Genomic DNA, 23,191 nt, shown 5'->3' with positions numbered 1-23,191 from the left:
ATCGCGATATTTTTTATAAATTTAAAACTTTTTAAATTTCCCCCAAATTCAGATTTATTTTGTTTTATCCTCAAATTTTCTGGGAATTTCTGAGGGCGTTTATTTTAATTAATTTTTAATTAAAAGCTCAAATGGAAGAGTGAACAATAAAATCATCAGAGAGAGAGAGAGAAATTATCCTGGAGAGGATAAAGAAGGAGGAAAAATAGAAATTAATATCAAAATAAGAAAAATGAATATTTATAAATATGTAATAAATATGTGATTATATGTAATAAATATTTAATAAATATTTAATAAATACGTAATAAATACGTAATAAATACGTAATAAATATGTAATAAATATGTAATAAATATGTAATAAATATGTAATACATATTTAATAAATATGTAATAAATATGTAATAAATATGTAATAAATATTAAAAATTAAAGAAATAAAAGGAAACAAAAAATGTTAAAAATAATAAAAAATATTAAACAAATTCACGTGAAAAATAAAACAAGAAATAAATAAAAAATAATTTTAAAAAATAAAATAAATATTTAAAATATTAAAAAGAAAGAGAATAAATTCTGTTCTTTAACCTGTTAAATTTAATAAAATTCCTTATAAATAATTGGAATTTCAGATCCTATTTTTTTTTTTTGTTTTGCCGGAGATCAAGGAAAGCTCAGGAAAATCCAGGAAATTCCCGGCTTTGGATCCAATCCCCGTTTGGGGAAATTCCGGCTGATTTTTCACCCCCAGCCCCAAATTCCTCCCTTCGGGAATTCCCAAAGCGGCACCAAAACCTTTGGGAAGCGTTTGAGGAATTCTCCAGCATTCTTCTGGAATTTCCCAACATTTTTTAGGAATTTCTCAGTATTTTCAGGAATTCTCCCAGAGGTTCTTGGGAATTTCCCAACATTTTTTAGGAATTCTCCCCGAGTTTCTCTGGAATTCTCCCCGAGTTTCTCTGGAATTCTCCCCGAGTTTCCCGGGAATTCTCCCCGAGTTTCTCTGGAATTCTCCCCGAGTTTCCCGGGAATTCTCCCCGAGTTTCCCGGGAATTCTCCCCGAGTTTCCCGGGAATTCTCCCCGAGTTTCCCGGGAATTCTGCCTGAGTTTCTCTGGAATTCTCCCCGAGTTTCTCTGGAATTCTCCCCGAGTTTCCCGGGAATTCTCCCCGAGTTTCCCGGGAATTCTCCCCGAGTTTCTCTGGAATTCTCCCCGAGTTTCTCTGGAATTCTCCCCGAGTTTCCCTGGAATTCTCCCCGAGTTTCTCTGGAATTCTCCCCGAGTTTCCCGGGAATTCTCCCCGAGTTTCCCTGGAATTCTCCCCGAGTTTCCCGGGAATTCTCCCCGAGTTTCTCTGGAATTCTCCCCGAGTTTCCCGGGAATTCTCCCCGAGTTTCCCGGGAATTCTCCCCGAGTTTCTTGGGAATTCTGCCCGAGTTTCCCGGGAATTCTCCCCGAGTTTCCCTGGAATTCTCCCCGAGTTTCTCTGGAATTCTCCCCGAGTTTCCCTGGAATTCTCCCCGAGTTTCCCGGGAATTCTCCCGCACGTGCCGGCTCTGGCCCCGCCGCGCTCATTAAGGCGCTGCCTCGTTAAGAGCTGCCCTCGTTAGGGGTTAATTGCGGCGGGGGGGGACCCCCAGAGACCCCCGGGGACCCCCAAAGCCCCCCCAAAACCCCCCCGATCCCCCGGGAGGGGTCTGGGGTCTCTCGCTGCCGTTTCCAACCCAAACCCCCCCAAAAGTCAGCGGGGGGGGGGAGGGGCTGGGTAAAGAGGGGGGGGTCCCTTGGTGCCCCTCCCCCCCCCCTCCCCAACAATGGGGGGGTCGCGGTCCGGGGGGAGGGGCCGAGCCCCCCCGCCCCCATCCCGGCCCCTTTGATCCCGCTTTTTTTCCAGGCGGAGAATTCCCAGCGAGGCTCCGGGGGGAGGGGCGGGGGGAGGGGGAGGGGCGGGAATGGGGGGAGGGGCGCGGCAGATGGGGAAGAGCCCCCGGATCCCGGGATTGGGAGCGGGGAGGGGGCGGGGAGGGACGCGCCCCCCCCATCCCGAGCAGGGATTCCATGGAATTCGAATCCATAAAAACCCACCCCTCCCCCACCCCCGGCGGCCCCTCCCCCACTCCCGCATCACCACGTGGCTTCCTCCCGCAAACATTCCCACATTTTTTAATTTTTTTCCCGTTTTTCCCTCCCCCCCCCCCCCCCCGGGCTCGGCGCTGCTTTCCCCCCTCCCCCGGTGTCCGGTGCCGCTCGGGGGCCCCGCAGCCACCGCCGGGGCCGCCCCCTCCCCTCCTTCCTCCTTCCTCCTCCTCCTCCTCTTCCTCCTCCTCCTCCTCCTCCTCCAGCGGCCGCCGCCCCCTCCCCAACGGCACAAAAAAATCCGCTGGGCAAAAAAAAAAAAAAAAAAAAAAAAAAAAAAGGGGAGGGAAAAAATTAAAAAAAAAAATTAAAAAAAAATAAAATAATAAAAAAAAAAAGGAAATACAAGAAGGGGAAGAAGAGGGGGAAAGCTCGGGGGGCGCAGCGGAACCGCCCAGCGCAGCCCCCCGGGCCGGGCAGAGCCCCCCGGGCCGGGCAGAGCCCCCCGGGCAGGATGAACAAGCTTTACATCGGGAACCTGCCCGAGGGCGTCACGGCGGCCGAGCTGGAGCGAGTGTTCACCGAGCACCGCATCTCCTTCAGCGGCCGCTTCCTCGTCAAGTCCGGCTATGCCTTTGTGGACTGCCCCGATGAGCAGTGGGCCATGAAAGCCATCGAAACTTTCTCGGGTGAGGCGCCCAACCCCAGCCCGAATCCTTCCCGGAGCCGCAATTCCCACCCCAAATCCCGCAATCCCGAGCCCGAGGTCTTTCCCGAGGTTTTCGGGTGCCTCGATCCTTCCCGACCCCCGGAATCCCGAGCCCCGGAATCCCGAGCCCCTCGATCCCTCCCGATCCCTCCCGAGCCCCTTCATCCCTCCTGAGCCCCTCGATCCCTCCCGACCCTCTCGATCCCTCCCGAGCCTCTCGATCCCTCCCGAGCCTCTCGATCCCTCCCGATCCCTCCCGAGCCCCTCGATCCCTCCCGAGCCTCTCGATCCCTCCCGATCCCTCCCGACCCTCTCGATCCCTCCCGAGCCCCTCGATCCCTCCCGAGCCCCTCGATCCCTCCCGAGCCCCTCGATCCCTCCCAGCCCCTCACTCCCGGCCCCCCTCAGACCCTCCTCAGCCCTCAGTCAATCTCGATCCCCGAAATCCCGACCCCCTTCGCCCTCCCGACCCCCCAATCCCGACCCCTCAATCCCTCCGGACCCCCCAGTCCCGATCCCCAATCCCGATCCCAAATCCCGACCCCCCAATCCCTCGGACTCCCTCAATCCCGACCTCTGAATCCCGACCCCCCCAATTCCCACCTCTCAACCCCTCCGGACCCCCCAGTCCCAATTCCCAAATCCCTCCAGACCCCCGATCCCCATCCCAAATCCCGATCCCCAATCCCGACCCCCCCGCCCCTCCTGCCCCCCGATCCCGATCCCCAAATCCCCAATCCCGATCCCCCAATTCCCACCTCTCAACCCCTCCGGACCCCCCAATCCCGACCCCCCAGCCCCTCCTGCCCCCCGATCCCAAATCCCAAATCCCTTCAAACCTCTCCATTCCCGTCGGGGCCGCTCCCCCGTTTTTTGTCCCTTCCCCAAAATCCCGGCCCGGGGTCCCGGAGCGGCCCCAAAGCGCTCGGGGGTCCCCAAAATCCTTCCGGGGGGGTTCGGTCCCGGCCCCGCTGGGCTCCGCGGGGTCTCCATGCTGGGAAAAGCTTGGGAAGAGGGAATTGGGCAGAAAAACGGGAATTTTGAGGCTTTTAAAGTTATATTTTCCCCCCTATTCTCCATCTCCTGTTCCCTCCCGGCTCCTTCCCATTCCCATCTGGTTCCTCTTCTTCCTTCTCCTCTTCTTCCTCCTCCTCCTCCTCTTCCTCCCTGCTCCCCCCAAAACCTGGATTAAAAACTCTGGAATAAAGCAGCAGCGAGGAAATCCCGCTCCATTTTCCAGGAGAATTCCTGCGGAATCCCCAGTTTGGAGCCCTTTTTGGGGGGGAAAAGGGAGGGAATTTTCTCCAAGGATTTTTCCCGGAGGGCTCGAAGGAAAAGGGGAGGAATTCTCCAAACTCCCCAAAAAAATAAATCCCAAATTTCATCCCTCGAGTCCTTCCGGGCTGGATATGAAATATTCCCAAGGAAGAATTCCAGAGCCGCGAGTTTAATCCCAACCCACCCGCGAGGGGCTGAGGGTTGGAATTCCGGAGAATTTGGGAGGAATTTCGTGGGGAAATTCCCGTTTATCCCGAGTTTTTCCTCCCGGATTTTCCACGTTTTGTTTTTTAGGGAAGGTGGAGCTCCACGGGAAGCAGCTGGAGATCGAACACTCGGTGCCCAAAAAGCAAAGGTAAAGGCGGGGTTTTAATTGATTTTTATTGATTTTAATTGATTTTTAATTGATTTTTAATTGGAATCATCGGAATTATTGATTTGTGTTGGAGGGAGAAAACAGCAGAGGAAAAAAAGCAAAAAATTCCTGCTAAAAGTGGGAAAAAAATGAAGAAATGCTGGAGATTTTGGGCTGGGATTTGTCCCCAGCGAGTTAAATTAATTCATTAATAATTTCATGGATTAATTGATTTTTTTTCCTAAAGAAAGCTGGATCTGGGGGGTTTTAATTTTAAAAAACAAAGGAATAAAGAAATGAAATGAAGGATTCTCCGAGGTGATGGATGGGTTTGGGCTGGGATTTCCAAACTTGTGGAAGAATTTCCCGGCTCTTTTTGGCTCCCGGGCTGGGAAATGAGGGAAAATCCTTTGTTTTGGGAGAAGGAAAATGCAACAAAAAATTTTTTAAAAAATAATATTTATTTTAAAATCGCTTTAAAAAAGCGAATTTTGCTGGGGAGAACAGAAGGGACGCGGCAGCTGCGGGGGGCAGGGATGGAATCCCGGCTGAATTCCTGGGATTTTGCGGGAGAAGCGGCGGATTTGGGGTTTCCCATCCCATCCCATCCCATCCCATCCCATCCCATCCCATCCCATCCCATCCCATCCCATCCCATCCCATCCCATCCCATCCCATCCCATCCCATCCCATCCCATTCCCATTCCCATTCCCATTCCCATTCCCATTCCCATTCCCATTCCCATTCCCATTCCCATTCCCATTCCCATCCCATTCCCATTCCCGTTCCCATTCCCATTCCCATTCCCATTCCCATTCCCATTCCCATCCCATCCCATTCCCATTCCCGTTCCCGTTCCCGTTCCCGTTCCCATTCCCATTCCCATTCCCATTCCCATTCCCATTCCCATCCCATCCCATCCCATTCCCATTCCCATTCCCATTCCCATTCCCATCTTTCCTGGCCTTTGTTGTTCCCGGCTGGAGCCGGGAGCGCTCTGGAGAATCCTCCCCGCGCTCCGCAATTCCCGGGAAATCCAGGAAATCCTGACTGGAATTGGGGTTTTTCCCCAGAAATTCCCCTTTTTTCCTCCCCCCCTCTCCTCCGTTTTTCGCCCTCCCCCCTCCCCCAAAGTCCCGGAATTCCCGGAATTCCCGATCCCGAGGATTCCACGTTGGATCCGAATCCATCGCCACGTGACGGAGGCGCCTTTTCCAAAGGGGAAAAAAGAGGGGAGGGGACGAGGCGGGATCTTCCCAGCCCGAGACTTCCCAAAATCCCAGCCCAAAACTTCCCAAAAATCCCACCCGAGAATTCCCAAAAATCCCACCCGAGAATTCCCAAAAATCCCACCCGGGAATTCCCAAAAATCCCACCCGGGAATTCCCAAAAATCCCACCCGGGAATTCCCAAATCCCTTCTTTTCCCGACCCTTCCCTGCCCCGTTTTGGGATCGCCCCCTTTGGTCTCGCCTCAAAATTCCCAGAAAATTGGGATCCCACAAAGGGCGATCCCAAATCCAGCCGGGAATTCCCCAGCCTCCTTTTCCCGGCCCGAATTCCCGGATTTTCCTGGGATAATTATAATTTTGATTCATTTTTTTCCCCCCACTCCCTAACGATTTTTGTTCCTGCGCCTTCGGTGTCCAGGGATGGGGGGAAGATTGGGATGGAATTCCAGGAAAAGTTACAAAATATCCCTTAAAAAAATCCAGGAAAATCCCATTTTCCCCCCGTTTCTGGAAAATCAACAATTTGGGGAGGGAGGAGCGAATTTCCCCCTTTTTCCCCCCCAAAAAAATCCCTAAAAATGCGAATATTCCTGAATATTCCTTCGGGATCTGGGATTCAGACGCTGGGAAAAAAACCCTTTGGAATATTTTGGGATTTGGATTTGTTTTCCTCCCGGGTGTCCCCACAAACGCCGGGATTGGGCTGGAAAATCCCATTTTTGGGGAATTTTGGGGTTCAAATCCTCGCCCCCCCACCCCCCACTCGGGGGCTTCTCTTAAAGGGCCAGCGCCACTTTTCCCACTTTTCCCTCCTGGAATATTCTGAGGGAATTCTGGGGGATTTCGGGAGAATCCCGGACACTTTGGGAAGGATTTGGGGGTTTTGGGTGTGGAAAAGGCGATTTTGGGGCATTTCCCTTCAACGGGGGGTGGGGTTGGGAGCTGGAAATGGAATTTGGGGGGGGGAATTTTGGGGATTTTGTGGGGAATTTTTGGGATTTTGGGGGGAATTTGGGGGATTTTGGCTGCTCCAGCCCCTGGAAAAGAGGGAGACGCCGCCTGAAAAACGAATTTTGGGGGAGTTTCTTTGGTTTTTGGGATCTTTCCGTGGCGTTTCCCAGGCTGGAATTTCCAGTCGGGAGCGGCGCGAGCAGGAAATGGTTAAAGAGGGAGAATCCAACCTTTGATGGGATCGGGAGCGAAATTCCTCCCCTCGCCCCTCCCCCAAAACCCGAGATCTTTTTTTTTTTTTTTCCCTTTTTTCCCCTTTTTTTGATCCCTTTAAAAATGTGGGAAAACGAGTCCGGAGCGTTCCCAGCCCCTTCGTTTACTCAAAAAGCACCAAAAAAACCCAAAATTGGGATTTCCCTTTGGGTTAAAGGGTAAAAAACGACCCGAAAAACCCCGAATTTGAGCGCTTTTCACCCCTTCGTTCCCCAAAAAAATTCCCGGGAATTCTTTCCTCGTGCTTTCTTCCCGGTTTTTAAAACCTCTCCTAAAAAAACGTTGGGAAAAGAATATGGAAAAGCCCAAAACTTAAAAAAAATCATCCAAAAAAATGGGATTTGGGGCACGGCTCCGAGAGGAATCATCGGATTTATTTGGGATTCATTCCCAGGATTCTCCCGATTTTTTAATGGTTTGGGGAATGATTTGAGCCCAACTCCTTTAAAGTCTGAAATTCCAATAAAAAAGTTGCTCCAAATGGGATTTGAAGACCGAAAGGAGATTTGGGGTGAATTTGGGGTCTTTTGGATTATTTTGTCGTTTTTTGGGAGTTGTTTTTCCTTGGATTTTGTTGATGGGAAAATTTGGGAGAAACTGGGAAATTCCGAGCCCGAAATCTCCCGAATTTGGCCAGGGGAGTTTTAAAAGCGAAGATTTTTTTAAAAGGGAATCAAAACGCAAAATTCCGGGTTTGGGTTGGGATTTTGGGATTGCTGTTGGATTCGGGATGGATTTTCCCCCCAAAAAAATGGGAATGAAAAGGGATTTCCGCCCCCCCAGCCCCTCCCGGGGTTCTGCTGATTCCCAAAATGAGGATTTGGAATTCAAAGTTTGCCCCAGGGTGGAGAAACGTTGGAAAAATCCTAAAATCCGCTTTTTCCCTTGGATTTCCCTTCAAACCTGGGGTTTCCCGCCAGAAAAATCCACATTTCCCACAGGGAAAATCCTGGAATTCTTTGCTCCCGGCAATCCCAGACGGCCGGATTCCCTCGGATCCCGGGATTTGGGATCCCACTGGGAAATTCCGGCTCTTCCCAGGTCCCTCGGTGCCGGATCCAGAGGAATTCCCGATTTTCCCTCCTTGCCTTGGGAAATGTCTTTAGCCCTGGAAAATGTCCCAGACTTTGGGAATTCCAGGTTTTTTTGTGGATGAGGGGCACGGAGAGGCTCCGATCTCCAGCCCAACTCCACGTTTTCCCTGGAATTTCGCCAGCAAAACTCCGGCTTTGCCTTGATTCCCGCAGAATTCCGGAGCCGTGGGATCAGCCCTGGCTGTGCAGGGAAGTGCCCGGGATTAATTAATCCTAATTAATTGACCCCAATGGAATAATCCCAATTAATTAATAGAACCAAACGGAACAATCCCAATTGATCAACCCCAATTATCAATCCCAACTAATCGATCCCAATGGAACAATCCCAGTGGAATAATCCCAATTAATCAATCCAAATGAATCAATCCAAATGAATCGATCCCAATGGAACAATCCCAGTGGAATAATCCCAATTAATCAATCCAAATGAATCGATCCCAATGGAACAATCCCAATGGAGCCGAAATCCTCCTTTTTCTTCCTTCCAGGAGTCGGAAAATCCAGATCCGGAACATCCCGCCGCAGCTGCGCTGGGAGGTGAGAGCGGGCCCCGGAATCGCTCCCGGAATCGTTCCCGGTCTCATTCCCAGAATTGTTCCCAGCCCCATTCCCGGTCTCATTCCCGGTCTCATTCCCGGAATCTCTCCCGGAATCATTCCCGGAATCATTCCCGGTCTCATTCCCGGTCTCATTCCCGGAATCTCTCCCGGAATCATTCCTGCTCTCCGGGATTCCACCCTCGGGATCCCGGCTGGATTTTCCCCGCTCTGCCGTTGGCAGCCCCAGCCCATCCCGGCGATCCCGGGAAGCGGCACCGCCCGCAATCCCCGGGAATTCCGCCCTTCCCGTTAGCTGGGATTCCTCCGTCGTGCGGGGAATAAAACGGATCCGAGATTCCCGCCGGGAATTCCCCCGGCTCCGTGTCCCACCCCCGCTGGCTCCTGGAGCTTCCCGGCCTTAATTGCTCGGGAATTCTTAACGAGATCCCAGTGGAATTCTAAACGATCCCAATGGAATTCTAAACAATCCCAGTGGAACTCTTAACGAGATCCCAATGGAATTCTAAACGATCCCAATGGGATTCTAAACGATCCCAATGGAATTCTAAGCAATCCCAATGGGATTCTAAACGATCCCAATGGAATTCTAAACAATCCCAATGGGATTCTAAATGATCCCAATGACGGGAGGGGCGGATGGGATTTCCCGGGATTTCCCGGGGGTTGATTTTCCCTTTTTCCCAGGTTTTGGATGGGCTGCTGGCGCAGTACGGCACCGTGGAGAGCTGCGAGCAAGGTAGGGAGGGAGAAACGGCGGATTGCGGGAATTCACCCCAGATTTTGGGAATTTAACCCAAATTTTGGGAATTTAACCTGGATTTCGGGAATTTAACCCAGATTTTGGGAATTTCTGCAGGGAATTTCGGGAACTCCTGCCCTGTTTCAGGAGCAGGAGGGAATAAAAACCCAATCCCTGCCTCTTTCCCAAATTCCCAGTTCCTCAATTCCTCTTCCCGAATTCCCGACCCCTTTTCCCTAATCCCTGCCTCTTTTCCCGAATTCCCGCAGTGAACACGGACAGCGAGACCGCCGTGGTCAACGTCACCTACGCCAACCGGGAGCAGACCCGGCAGTGAGGACCCAGGGCACCATTCCCATTCCCAGGGCACCATTCCCATTCCCAGGGCTCCATTCCCATTCCCAGGGCTCCATTCCCATTCCCAGGGCTCCATTCCCATTCCCAGGGCTCCATTCCCATTCCCAGGGCTCCATTCCCATTCCCATTCCCCCATTCCCATTCCCATTTCCCCATTCCCATTCCCATTTCCCCATTCCCATTCCCATTTCCCCATTCCCATTCCCATTTCCCCATTCCCATTCCCAGGGCACCATTCCCATTCCCAGGGCTTCATTCCCGTTCCCAGGGCTCCATTCCCATTCCCATTCCCCCATTCCCATTCCCCTGTTCCCATTCCCAGGGCTCCATTCCTGTTCCCATTCCCACATTCCCGTTCCCATTCCCCCGTTCCCATTCCCATTCCCATTCCCAGTCCCATTCCCACATTCCCATTCCCCGGTTCCCATTCCCATTCCCATATTCCCATTCCCATTCCCATTCCCATTCCCATTCCCATTCCCATTCCCACATTCCCATTCCCCGGTTCCCGTTCCCATTCCCATATTCCCATTCCCATTCCCATTCCCGTTCCCATTCCCATTCCCATTCCCATATTCCCATATTCCCATTCCCGTTCCCATTCCCATTCCCATTCCCGTTCCCATTCCCATTCCCATTCCCATTCCCATTCCCATTCCCATTCCCGTTCCCATTCCCGTTCCCATTCCCATTCCCATTCCCATTCCCACATTCCCATTCCCATTCCCATTCCCGTTCCCATTCCCATTCCCGTTCCCATTCCCATATTCCCATTCCCACATTCCCACTCCCCCGTTCCCGTTCCCAGGGCGCTGCAGCGGCTCAACGGGCAGCAGCTGGAGAGCCACGCTCTGCGCGTCTCCTACATCCCGGACGAGGCGGCCGAGGGCGGGCGGGGGGCCGGGCCCGGGGGGGCTCCCGGGGGCTCCCCGGGGGCTCCCCCAAAGGCGCCGCCGCCCCCCGAGGTGCCCCTGAGGCTCCTGGTGCCCACCCAGTTCGTGGGGGCCATCATCGGCAAGGAGGGGGCCACCATCCGCGGCATCACCAAACAGAGCCAGTCCAAGTGAGCCGGGGGGATCCGGGGGGATCCAGGGTGGTCCAGGGGGATCCAGGGGGATCCAGGATGGTCCAGGGGGATCTGGGGGGGATTCAGGGTAGTCCAGGGGGATCCAGGATGGTCCAGGGGGATCTGGGGGGGATTCAGGGTGGTCCAGGGGGATCCAGGATGGTCCAGGGGGATCTGGGGGGGATTCAGAGTGGTCCAGGATGGTCCAGGGGGATCTGGGGGGGATTCAGGGTGGTCCAGGGTGGTCCAGGGGGATCCAGGATTGTCCAGGGGGATCTGGGAATTCAGAGTGCTCCAGGCTTGTCCAGGGGGATCCAGATTGATCTGGGGGATCCAGGACGATCCAGATTGATCCAGGGGGATCCAGAGGTGCTCCAGGGATTCTTCAGAGATTCTCCGGGAGAACTCCAGGGTTTTCCAGGGATTCTCTGGGGTTTTTTCAGAGATTCTCCAGGGATTCTCTGGGGCTCTCCAGGGAAATCCCCTCCCAGAATTTCCCTCTGAGGGATTTTGTTGTTATTGTTTTCAGGAGATTTGGGGTTTCTTTGGGATTTAGGTGCTCACCCCATCCCACCCCCCAAGCCAGCGCTGGTCCCTCAGCCCCTCCCACTGCTTCCAATCCCGGTGTTGGTGCCGGTGCTGGTGCCAGTGCCGGTGTGGCGCCGGTGGTGGTGCCGGTGTGGTGCCGGTGTGGTGCCGGTGCTGGTGCCAGTGCCGGTGTGGTGCCGGTGTGGTGCCGGTGTGGTGCCGGTGTGGTGCCGGTGCCGGTTCCAGCGGCCGTGCCGTCCCTTTCAGGATCGACGTGCACCGCAAGGAGAACGCGGGCGCGGCAGAAAAGGCCATCAGCATCCACTCCACGCCCGAGGGCTGCTCGGCCGCGTGCCGGATGATCCTGGACATCATGCACAAGGAGGCCAAGGACACCAAGACGTGAGGATTCCCACTGCTCCCATCCCGGGATCCTGCCCGGCCTCTGCGGCGCCGGAATTCCGGGTTTGGGGGTTCCGAGCGATGGGGTTGGGGCTTCCCCCGGCCCTCTGTGCCAATCCCTCCTTTCCCAGTTCCCGTAATCCATCCTTTGGGGTTTTTCCCTTTTCCCAGCTGTCCTAATCCTTCCTGTGTGGTTATGCCCTCTTTCCTGTTCCCATTCAGTTTCCCATTCCCTTTCCCGTTCCCATTCCCATTCCCGTTCCCGTTCCCATTCCCATTCCCATTCCCGTTCCCGTTCCCATTCCTGTTCCATTCCCATTCCTATTCCCATTCCCGTTCCTGTTCCCATTCCCGTTCCCGTTCCCATTCCCATTCCCATTCCCGTTCCCGTTCCCATTCCTGTTCCATTCCCATTCCTGTTCCATTCCCATTCCCATTCCCGTTCCTGTTCCCATTCCTGTTCCATTCCCATTCCTGTTCCATTCCCATTCCTGTTCCATTCCCATTCCTGTTCCATTCCCATTCCTATTCCCATTCCCATTCCTATTCCCATTCCCGTTCCTGTTCCCATTCCCATTCCCGTTCCCGTTCCCGTTCCCATTCTTATTCCCATTCCCGTTCCCATTCTTGTTCCATTCCCATTCCTATTCCCATTCCCGTTCTCATTCCCGTTCCCGTTCCCAGGGCTGACGAGGTCCCCCTGAAAATCCTGGCCCACAACAACTTTGTGGGGCGCCTGATCGGCAAAGAGGGCCGGAACCTCAAGAAGGTGGAGCAGGACACGGAGACCAAGATCACCATTTCCTCGTAAGGACCCGGGACAGGAATTCGCCAATTCCTCACTCCGGGCTGGAGGATGGGATGGGAATGGGGGGGACAGGTTTGAACCCCCAGAGCTCTCTCGGGAAACTTTGAGGTTGGATTTTCTGTGCTGCCCTTCCCATCCCTTTGGGGTCCCTGTGGGGTCCCTTTGGGGTCCCTGTGGGGTCCCTGTGGGGTCCCTGTGGGGTCCCTGCACTGTCCCCTGCCGCCCTCTCGGTGCAGCACAGCCAGCACCGCCCGTTCTGGTGGCCGGGATTGGGATTTTCCTCTCAAAGCCCCTTTTGGGGACAGCAGCCAGAGCCCCCGGCACAGCGAGCCCTGGCTGGTGTCCCCATGTCCCTGTGTCCTGGTGTCCCCATGTCCCTGTGCCACGGTGTCCTGGTATCCCGGTGTCCCCATGTCCCTGTGTCCCCATGTCCCAGTGTCCCCATGTCCCCATGTCCTGGTTTCCCGGTATCCCAGTGTCCCATGTCCCGGTGTCCCGGTGTCCCCATGTCCTGGTTTCCCGGTATCCCGGTGTCCCATGTCCCGGTGTCCCTGTGTCCCGGTATCCCGGTGTCCCATGTCCCGGTGTCCTGGTGTCCCCATGTCCCGGTGTCCTGGTGTCCCATGTCCCGGTGTCCCGGTGCCGCAGGCTGCAGGAGCTGACCCTGTACAACCCCGAGCGCACCATCACGGTGAAGGGCTCCCCCGAGAGCTGCTGCCGCGCCGAGCAGGAGATCATGAGGAAAGTGCGCGAGGCCTACGAGAACGACGTGGCCGCCATGAGCGTGAGTGGGGCCGTCCCGAAAATCCACATCCCTCACATCCCAGCTCCTGATCCCAAAAATCCGCATCCCTCACACCCAACTCCTGATCCCAAAAATCCGCATCCCTCACACCCAACTCCTGATCCCAAAAATCCACATCCCTCACACCCAACTCCTGATCCTGCAAATCCGCATCCCTCACATCCCAGCTCCTGATCCCGAAAATCCGCATCCCTCACATCCCAACTCCTGATCCCAAAAATCCGCATCCCTCACATCCCAGCTCCTGATCCCGAAAATCCGCATCCCTCACATCCCAACTCCTGATCCCAAAAATCCACATCCCTCACATCCCAGCTCCTGATCCCAAAAATCCGCATCCCTCACACCCAACTCCTGATCCCGAAAATCCGCATCCCTCACATCCCAACTCCTGATCCCAAAAATCCGCATCCCTCACATCCCAGCATGATTCCAGCTCCTCCCAACCCCATTTTTTCCTCTCAGATCAATCCCTGCTCATCCCTGATTTCGTTTTCCCCCAGTTCAATCCCTCCCCATTCACCCCCCAGTTGCAATCCCACCTCATTCCCGGTTTTTTTCCCCCAGTTGCAATCCCACCTCATTCCCGGTTTTTTTCCCCCAGTTGCAATCCCACCTCATTCCCGTTTTTTTCCCCCCAGTTGCAATCCCACCTCATTCCCGGTTTTTTCCCCCCAGTTGCAATCCCACCTCATTCCCGGACTGAACCTGGCCGCCGTCGGGCTCTTCCCGGCCTCCTCCTCCTCCGCGGTGCCGCCGCCCCCGAGCAGCGTCTCCGGGGCCGCTCCCTACAGCTCCTTCCTGGTGAGCGAGCGCGATTCCAGCCGGGAACGCTCCCGGTGGAAACCCGGGATGGGCGGGTGACCCCCGGGGACATTCCCATGGAACCCCCGGGATGGGCAGGTGACCCCCGGCAGCTCCCGCTCCCAGCTCAGGGATGTGACCCTGACCCCAAACGGTGACAGGGACCCCAAACGCTGACTCTGACCCCAAATGGTGACCCTGACCCCGAGGGGTGCCCAGGATCCCAAAGGGAGACCCTGTCCCCGAGGGTCCCCCCCGGTCCCCCCCGGTCCCGCTGAGCGCGGCTCGGTGCCCGCAGCCCCCCTTGTCCCCCCGGTTCCCCCCGTTCCCCCGGTCCCCCTCGGTCCCTCCCGGTTCCCCCGGTCCCCCTCGGTCCCTCCCGGTCCCCCCGGTCCCGCTGAGCGCGGCTCGGTGCCCGCAGCCCCCGGAGCAGGAGACGGTGCACGTGTTCATCCCGGCGCAGGCGGTCGGGGCCATCATCGGCAAGAAGGGGCAGCACATCAAGCAGCTCTCGCGCTTCGCCAGCGCCTCCATCAAGGTGGGCACGGCCCGGGGGCTTCTGTCCCTCTGTCCTTCTGTCCTTCTGTCCCTCTGTCCTTCTGTCCTTCTGTCCCTCTGTCCTTCTGTCCCTCTGTCCCTCTGTCCTTCTGTCCCTCTGTCCCTCTGTCCTTCTGTCCCTCTGTCCCCAGCTGTCCCGATTTTCCTGGGAAAAGCCCCAGGAAGCCCAGGCGGGGCTGTAGCACCGTGTCCATCCCGTGTCCCCCGCGCCCACCCGGTGCCGGTGCCGTGTCCCCGGTGTCCCATCCCGTGTCCCCGGTGTCCCATCCCGTGTCCCCGGTGTCCCCCGCGCCCACCCGGTGCCGGTGCCGTGTCCCCGGTGTCCCATCCCGTGTCCCCGGTGTCCCATCCCGTGTCCCCGGTGTCCCCCGCGCCCACCCGGTGCCGTTCCCGTTGCAGATCGCTCCCCCGGACACGCCGGACTCCAAGGTGCGCATGGTGGTGATCACCGGCCCGCCCGAGGCGCAGTTCAAGGTTGTCCCCCTGGCCTGCCCCCCTGCCCTGTCCCCCTGCCCTGTCCCCCTGCCCTCTGTCCCCCTGCCCTCTGTCCCCCTGCCCTCTGTCCCTCGCGGGGTTCGGGGGGTGACCCCAGCCCAGCCCCCGGCCCCCAGCCGGGCACAAAGGGCGTTGGAATTCCAAAGAACCGGGATTTTACGGGATCCCAGATCCGGGGGTGGAGCTGGGGTGGGGCATTCCCGGCTCCCTGCCCCCAGGGGATGAGCGGGTTTGGAATTCCGAAGAGCCGGGATTTTTTGGGATGATGCCCCATCCGGGGGTGGAGCTCGGGGTGGGACATTCCCGGCTCCATCCCTCTCCAGGCGCAGGGCAGGATTTACGGGAAGCTGAAGGAGGAGAATTTCTTCGGGCCGAAGGAGGAGGTGAAGCTGGAGACGCACATCCGTGTGCCGGCCTCGGCCGCCGGCCGCGTCATCGGCAAGGGCGGCAAGACCGTGAGTGCCGGGATTCCCGGGAATGCGGTCAGGATTCCCGGGAAAGGGGCCGGGATTCCCGGGAATGCGGTCAGGATTCCCGGGAAAGGGGCCGGGATTCCCGGGAACGCGGTCGGGATGATCCCAGGGTGATCCCGGGATGATCCCAGGGTGATCCCGGGATGGCCCCAGGGTGACCCCGGGATTCCCGGGAATGCGGTCGGGATGGTCCCAGGGTGATCCCGGGGTGGTCCCAGGGTGATCCCGGGATGATTCCAGGGTGATCCCGGGATGATCCCAGGGTGATCCCGGGATTCCCGGCAGGTGAACGAGCTGCAGAACCTGACGGCCGCCGAGGTTGTGGTGCCGCGGGAGCAGAGCCCGGACGAGAACGAGCAGGTGATCGTCAAAATCATCGGGCACTTCTACGCCAGCCAGGTGCGGGGGATCCAGGGGGATCCGGGGGGATCCAGGGGGATCCGGGGGGATCCGGGGGCAGCTGGGGGGATCCGGGGGGATCCGGAGAGATCCGGGGCATATGGGGGGATACGGGGAGATCTGGAGGGATCTGGAGAGCCAGGAAGCCGGGGGATTGAGGGGGATCTGGGGGAATCCAGGGTGCTGCAGGGATTCCCCAGGGTTCTCCAGGCTGCTCCAAGCTTTTCCAGGGTTCTCCAGGGGTTCTCCAGGGTTCTCCAGAGGTTCTCCAGAAGTTTCCCAGGGGTTCTCCAAGGTTCCCAGGGTTCCCCAAGGTTCCCAGGATTCTCCCGGGGTGCTCAGACCGCACATTTGGGGCCGTTATCCCATGGATCCCATCCGTTATTCCCAGGAGGAGCAGGGCAGAGCCTTGGGACAGGCAGCCGGATTTGGGTGGGAATGGGGAGCGGAAGGGGCTGGAGTGGGGAATGGGGATGGATTCCATGGATCCCTGGCTGTCATTCCCAGATGGCTCAGCGCAAGATCCGGGATATCCTGGCGCAGGTGAAGCAGCAGCAGCAGAAGGGCCAGAGCCAATCCCGGAGGAAATAGGGAACCCCCGGATCCCAAATCCCGGGAAAAACGAGGACACGGCGCAGCCAGGCCGGGCTCCGAGTGCCTGGGAATCAGCAACTGCAGGGAGACAGGGATCGGGAATGAGCTGGGATCGGGAATGAGCAGGGATCGGGAATGAGCTGGGATCGGGAATGAGCTGGGATCGGGAATGAGCTGGGATCGGGAATGAGCTGGGATCGGGAATGAGCTGGGATCGGGAATGAGCTGGGATCGGGAATGAACAGGGATCGGGAATGAGCTGGGATCGGGAATGAGCTGGGATCGGGAATGAACAGGGATCGGGAATGAGCTGGGATCGGGAATGAGCTGGGATCGGGAATGAGCAGGGATCGGGAATGAGCAGGGATCGGGAATGAGCTGGGATCGGGAATGAGCTGGGATCGGGAATGAGCTGGGATCGGGAATGAGCAGGGATCGGGAATGAGCTGGGATCGGGAATGAGCAGGGATCGGGAATCACTTCCACAGGGATCGGGAATCCCCCAGCAGGATTGGGATTTCCATTGGGAATTTCACCCCCTGGAGGGATTGGGAATCTCACCCCCCAGCAGGATTGGGAATTCCATTGGGAATTCCATTGGGAATTCCATTGGGAATCTCACCCCCCCAGCAGGATTGGGTGCAGTGCCTTGGAAATCCTTTAAAGCCAGGAAAAACCTGGATTTTCCAGGGATTTTTTTCCCTCTTTCCGTTCTTTGAATGGTTTTTATCCAATGATTTCTGATTTTTTTTATTTTTGGTTTTTCGGAAGCCTTTGGAATTCTGGCAGGAATGGGACACGAGACATTTTCCCTCTTTTTTCCCTCTTTTTTCCCTCTTTTTTCCCTCTTTTTTTCCCCCCATTTCCCCTCTTTTTTTCCCATTTTCCCTCTCTTTTTTCCTCTTTTTTCCTTCTCTTTTTTCCCATTTTCCCTCTTTTTTTTCCCACCGATTCCCGCTGTGGAGGTGCCAACCTTTCCTCAGGATGAGGAAAATTTATCCCGGGAAAAGCTTCAGCTTTTCCCATCGGGAACAGCAATAAACCCACCCCAAAAACCACCGGAAAAAAGAGGGAAAAAGGCCCCAAATTCCATTTTTTTTGGTAAAAACCCATGGAATTCATCCCGATCTCCACCTGAATCCAGGAATTCCGTGCACAAGGGATTGGGGAGAGCTGGAAAAGGCAGGAAAATCCCTCGGGAATTTCGAATCCACTCAAATCTGCGGCTCCTCATTCCCAATCCCTCTGGTGAGGAAAAAAAGAATTCCCAAAAATTTGGGATCAGGGCTAAAAACGATTCTTTTTTTTTTTCCTGATTTGAGGAAAAAAGAATTCCCGAATTCCTCATTCCTGCAGGAAAATCCCGGTTCCCAGGGGAGAAAAAAGCGAATTTCAGGAATGTCAGCGGTCGCTGATTCCCGGCACTCCGGGGAGGGGGGAAGGATTTGGGATTTGGGAATATTTTGGGAAGGGTCCGGAGCTGCCGCTTCCCTCCAGGGCTGGGCTCCGGGAATTCCAGCCCCAAATCCAGGGATTTTCCAGGGAATTCCCTCAGGATTGGAAGGGGAGGGGCGGGAAAGGAAAATTGGGATGGATTTGGAGGAAGGGGGGAAAACGGGAATTTGGGAGGAAAAAGGGAAAATTGGGATGGGTTTGGAGAGGAAGGGTGGAAGGAAAGCCGGGATATTCCCGGGAGATGGAAAAATCGGGAATTTGGGGCGGGATGCGAAACGGGGATGGGTTTTGAGGGAGGAGGGCGACGGGAGGATTTAAAAAATCCTCCTTAAAAAGTGGGAATTCGGGATGAAAAAAGCGAAACCGGGATGAATTTTGAGGGACAGAAACTTGGGAATGTCCCGGATGAGTCCAAAAACCGGGAATTTGGGACAAACCCGGCCCCGAGGCTTTTGCCGTGGATTTAACGGAGCCCAGCCCTTCCCAGAAAGGAATTTTGGGGGAAAATCCTCCCAAAAACGCCCCTGGGAACGGCGGGAAAAGCGAATTTCGGGAAGGGCAGCGGGAATTCCCCGGAATTCCGCCATTCCCGGGAATGAAGAAGCTACCTCAGGCGCCATTACCTCAGCCGCGGAATATCGGGAATTCCGGGATTTCTCCCAGCTCGGGGCCGGGCCGGAGATTTTATTTTTGTAAGGAAAGGGAGAAAAGGAAAAGAGAAATTTTTTGGAGTTTTGGTTTGTTTTTTTTTTTTTTTTCCCGGAATTCCGGGAATTCCGGATCCAGTGGGAAAGACGGCAGCGGCTCCCTCAGCTTTTGTGGTTTTTATGGAATTTTGGAGCCTTTCCCAGCTCAGGGATTTTGGCTCTCGGGCATCGGAGCGCTCCAAACAAAAAAAATTCGGGAAAATCCCAAATTCAATTTTCCCAGCGGGAAAAACTTGAATTTTTTTTTATTTTTTTCCCCCGATTTTTTTCCGGGGATTTCAAAGGGGAAAAACCAAACCCGAACCCGGCGCTGCCTGAAAGGATTTTCCCCATCGGATCCAGCCAAATCCGTGGATTTTTGGGAATTTTTCCACTCCCGGGCAGCGTTTTCTATGCAAAACGGGGTGAAAAAACGGGATTTTGGGGCTGGTTTTGTTTCCATACTCTCGGAAGCCATAAAGAGAATTTTAGGTTTTTTCTATATTTGATAGAAAATTCCTAAAGATCCCAAAATCCCGAGGTGATCCCGAGCTTCCCGGAATTCCGGGCGGGCGGTGTCGATCCGTCGGATCCGCTACGGCGCTGCCAAAATTCAAATTAAAAAATTATAATAAAAACGCACCCAAAAAAATTTATTTTTAAAGAGATTTTTCTTTTTTTTTTTTTTTTCTTTTTTGCCTCCGTTTTACAGAGGGAAAAAACAATTAATTAAAGGGAAAAAAAAATAATTAAAAAAGTAAATTAAAAAAATTAATTAAAAAAAGGGAAAATAATTTTTTTTTTAAAAAAAAGGGAGAATAATTTTTTAAAAAGGAAAGAATAATTTTAAAAGGAAAAAAATAATTTTTAAAAAAAGGAAAAAATAACTTTAAAGAGAAAAAAATCATTTTTAGAAAAGGAAAAAAAAATTTAAAAAGGAAAAAAGAATTTATAAAAGGAAAAAAAACTAAAAAAAAAGGAAAAAAATAATTTTAAACAAGAAAAACAATTTTAAAAAGGAAAAAATCTTTAAAAAGGGAAAAAAATTAAAAACAACAAAAAAAGCTTAAAAATATTAAAAAAATAATTTTTAAAAAGGGAGGAGGAGAATTAATTAATTAAGGAATTCCTTCATTAAGCAGGAGCTGATTTTTATTCCCTACAAAATCACAGGGAGTAGCGAGAGGAGAATTCCCGGCCCGGGATCGGCCTCTCCCTGCCCCAAAACCTCCCCAGGGTGATCGCTCTTCCCAAAACCCCTTTTGGTTTGGGGGAAATCCCAATTTTTCCTGGTGAATCCCAATTTTTGGGGGGAAATCCCAATTTATTTTGTTAAAATCCCAATTTATTTTGGTAAAATCCCATTTTTTCTTGATAAAATCCCATTTTTTTGGGGGTGAAATCCCATTTTTTTGAGGCTGAAATCCCATTTTTTTGAGGCTGAAATCCCATTTTTTTGGGGCTGAAATCCCATTTTTTTGGGGCTGAAATCCCATTTTTTTGAGGCTGAAATCCCATTTTTTTGGGGCTGAAATCCCATTTTTTTGAGGCTGAAATCCCATTTTTTTGGGGCTGAAATCCCATTTTTTTGAGGCTGAAATCCCATTTTTTTGGGGCTGAAATCCCATTTTTTTGAGGCTGAAATCCCATTTTTTTGAGGCTGAAATCCCATTTTTTTGGGGCTGAAATCCCATTTTTTTGGGGCTGAAATCCCATTTTTTGGGGGACTCAAATACCATTTTTTCCCATTTTTTTCGGCCCTGCAGGAAAATCCAATTTTTGGATGAAAATCCAATCCCAGCTGATCCCAAAAAGCCGCTTTTGGTGCTGTTTCCCCGATCCCACTTCCCACCTCTCCCCATCCCGAAAATCCGGGATTCGGGAATGCGGGATCCCCTCCGCCGGGGGTGGAGCTCGGAGCTTTTATTCCCAAAAATCTCTGGGGGGAGAGGAGCCGCTTTGGGCCTTTTCCGGCTTTTCCCGGGAATTTTTGTCAGGAAAAGATGGTTTGGAATACTTGAAACTCCCATTCCCAAACTTTCCCCATCCCGTCCCAACCCAGCGCTAAAATCCGGGAGAACAATTCCCAGATCCCATCTCTGGGATCCCTGGGAAGATCTCGACCCGAAATTCCAACAGTTCCGGGAATCTCCGGTGCTTTTCCCACCCTGCTCCCATTCCCGGGCCCCCTCGGAATTCCGAGGGGGAATTCCCGCTGCCTTTTCCAGGGGGAAATTTAATTTCTATCCAAGAGATTTATGGGAAGGAAGAGACCTCGGAGCTTCTCCCGCTTCCCTCTGGAAAAAGCTGGAAAATCGGGATCCTGGAGGGGGCAGGAAAACGGGAGAGAGGCGGATCCGGCCTGGAAGGGAAAACCCGGAAAAATTCCCAAAAATCCAGCAGGAAAACGGGAATGAGGCGGATCCAGCTTGGAATGGAAGACCAGGACAAGGAGCACCGGGATTTGGCTCTGGGAACGGCGGCGCTGGAGCTTGGCTGGATTTTCCCACGCGGATCCCGGGAATCGGCCTTGGAGAAACCAATCCCGGCTGGAATTCCCTTGGGAATCCCCCCATTCCCTAAGGCTGGCTTTGGATTTGATCCCACTTTTCCCACGGATTCCCGAGCGGAGCGGAACCGGCCCGACGCTCTTCCAGCCTGGATTTTCCCGGGTTTTTTTTTTTGTTTTTTGGGAAGCGCTTCCAGCTGGGATCACACACCTGGAACTACCTCAGATCTTCCCGCTGGAGGCGGAATTTTGGGATGGCGCCGAGGAGGAAGAAGAGGAGGAGCCGTGGGGAAGGCTCTGGAACATTCCAGGAGGGCGGAGGGGAGGGAGAATTCCCGAGAACCCCCTGGAAAAGCCCGGCTGGCTCCAGCACCCGCTCGATCCCAGCTCCTCATCCGGAATTCCCGGAGTTTCCGCGTGGGAGAGGAATTCCCGGGAGCTCTGGGAGCCGGGCGGGATCTTCCGCCAAAATCATGGAAGTGGGATGAGCCGGGCTGGGACGTTCCGCTGGAATTTGGGAATGCTCTGCGGGACCCCGGAGGGTTCGGGAAGTTCTCCTGGACCATCAGGATTTTGGGATGCTCCAGCAGAACGTGTGGATGATTTCCAGGATGGATTTTTGGGATCCCGGCATTGGGATGGATTTTTGGGATCCCAGCACTGGGGTGGATTTTTGGGATCCCGGCACTGGGATGGATTTTTGGGATCCCAGCACTGGGGTGGATTTTTGGGATCCCGGCACTGGGATGGATTTTTGGGATCCCGGCATTGGGATGGATTTTTGGGATCCCGGAACTGGGATGGATTTTTGGGATCCCGGCACTGGGATGGATTTTTGGGATCCCGGCATTGGGATGGATTTTTGGGATCCCGGCATTGGGATGGATTTTTGGGATCCCGGCATTGGGGTGGATTTTTGGGATCCCAGCACTGGGATGGATTTTTGGGATCCCAGCATTGGGGTGGATTTTTGGGATCCCGGCACTGGGATGGATTTTTGGGATCCCGGCATTGGGATGGATTTTTGGGATCCCGGCACTGGGATGGATTTTTGGGATCCCGGCATTGGGATGGATTTTTGGGATCCCGGCATTGGGATGGATTTTTGGGATCCCGGCATTGGGATGGATTTTTGGGATCCCGGCACTGGGCTGCCTTTGGAGCCGGATGAATTTTGGGGGAGGGAATTTTCCGGGCGGGAAGAGCAGATCCAGGGCAGGGAACGCCTCTCCCACGGCTGATCCCGGGAAATCCGCGGGATTCAGCGGAACCAGGGCGGGAATTCATCCTTAGGGTGATTGGATCCGAATTCCATCGGCTCCGCGCATCCAGCTTCACCCTGGGATGGAGAATTCCACGGAATTCCAGGAGAAACCCAGCCTTAACCTGCACCTCGGGGTGAATTAAATCCCGGGAAATCCGCGGGATTGACGGGAATCAGGGCGGGAATTCAGCCCCAAAAACCCCCGAGTTCCATCGGCTCCTCGGATCCGGAATTCCCTGGAATTCCAGGAGGAATCCTCAGGCAGGACCCCGCTGTTCCAGCTCTGGGATGGGTTAAATCCCGGGAAAAGGGAGGGAAGCGGGAGATGATCCCAAGGAAACGCCCGCGGAGCCGGGGAAGGAGCCCGGGATGATCCCGGGAATTCTCATCCCAAATTTTGATCTACCTCAGGCACAGGTGACGCTCCCGGGAGCAACTTTGGGGAGAAAAGGAAAATTCCATTAAAAAAAAAAAAATAAAAAATTAAAAAATAAAGTAAATAAAAAGGTTTTTTTAAGGAAAAAAAAAATAAAAAGTTTTTAAAAAAAATTTACAAAAAAAAAATAGGAAAAAAAAAAAAATTTCACTTTTTTCCAAAGAAAAAAAATCTTTAAAAAATAATAATAAAAAATAGGATTAAAAAACAAACAAACAAACAAATCATCGAGGATTTCTGGGATTGCTTTTCCTCGAGGAAAGCGGATCGGGAATCCTT

The 23,191-nt window shown here is 53.7% G+C and overlaps 1 protein-coding gene across 2 annotated transcripts; it reads left to right on the top strand.

Moving 5' to 3' along the window:
• The first annotated feature begins 2,593 nt into the window (after positions 1–2,593).
• Positions 2,594–16,644, top strand: IGF2BP1 (insulin like growth factor 2 mRNA binding protein 1). Of its 2 annotated transcripts, XM_088068180.1 has the most exons (15): positions 2,594–2,768; positions 4,361–4,421; positions 8,463–8,511; positions 9,219–9,270; positions 9,543–9,606; positions 10,439–10,693; positions 11,492–11,626; positions 12,311–12,433; positions 13,083–13,218; positions 13,918–14,043; positions 14,465–14,581; positions 15,001–15,075; positions 15,420–15,551; positions 15,855–15,968; positions 16,476–16,644. In XM_088068180.1, the coding sequence occupies exons 1-15, from the start codon at positions 2,594–2,596 to the stop codon at positions 16,557–16,559; spliced, it is 1,698 nt and encodes a 565-aa protein (XP_087924306.1). In that variant the 3' UTR covers positions 16,560–16,644. The 2 variants fall into 2 exon arrangements, with proteins under 2 accessions (XP_087924306.1, XP_087924307.1); XM_088068181.1 differs by lacking the exons at positions 10,439–10,693; positions 11,492–11,626.
• The last annotated feature ends 6,547 nt before the right edge of the window (positions 16,645–23,191 follow it).

This window comes from Pseudopodoces humilis, chromosome 29 (assembly GCF_049639895.1).
Source record: "Pseudopodoces humilis isolate 2021_Gansu_Grassland_sample_001 chromosome 29, ASM4963989v1, whole genome shotgun sequence".
In the NCBI taxonomy this organism is placed as follows: domain Eukaryota; kingdom Metazoa; phylum Chordata; class Aves; order Passeriformes; family Paridae; genus Pseudopodoces; species Pseudopodoces humilis.
This window is presented reverse-complemented; position numbering and strand designations above follow the sequence as displayed.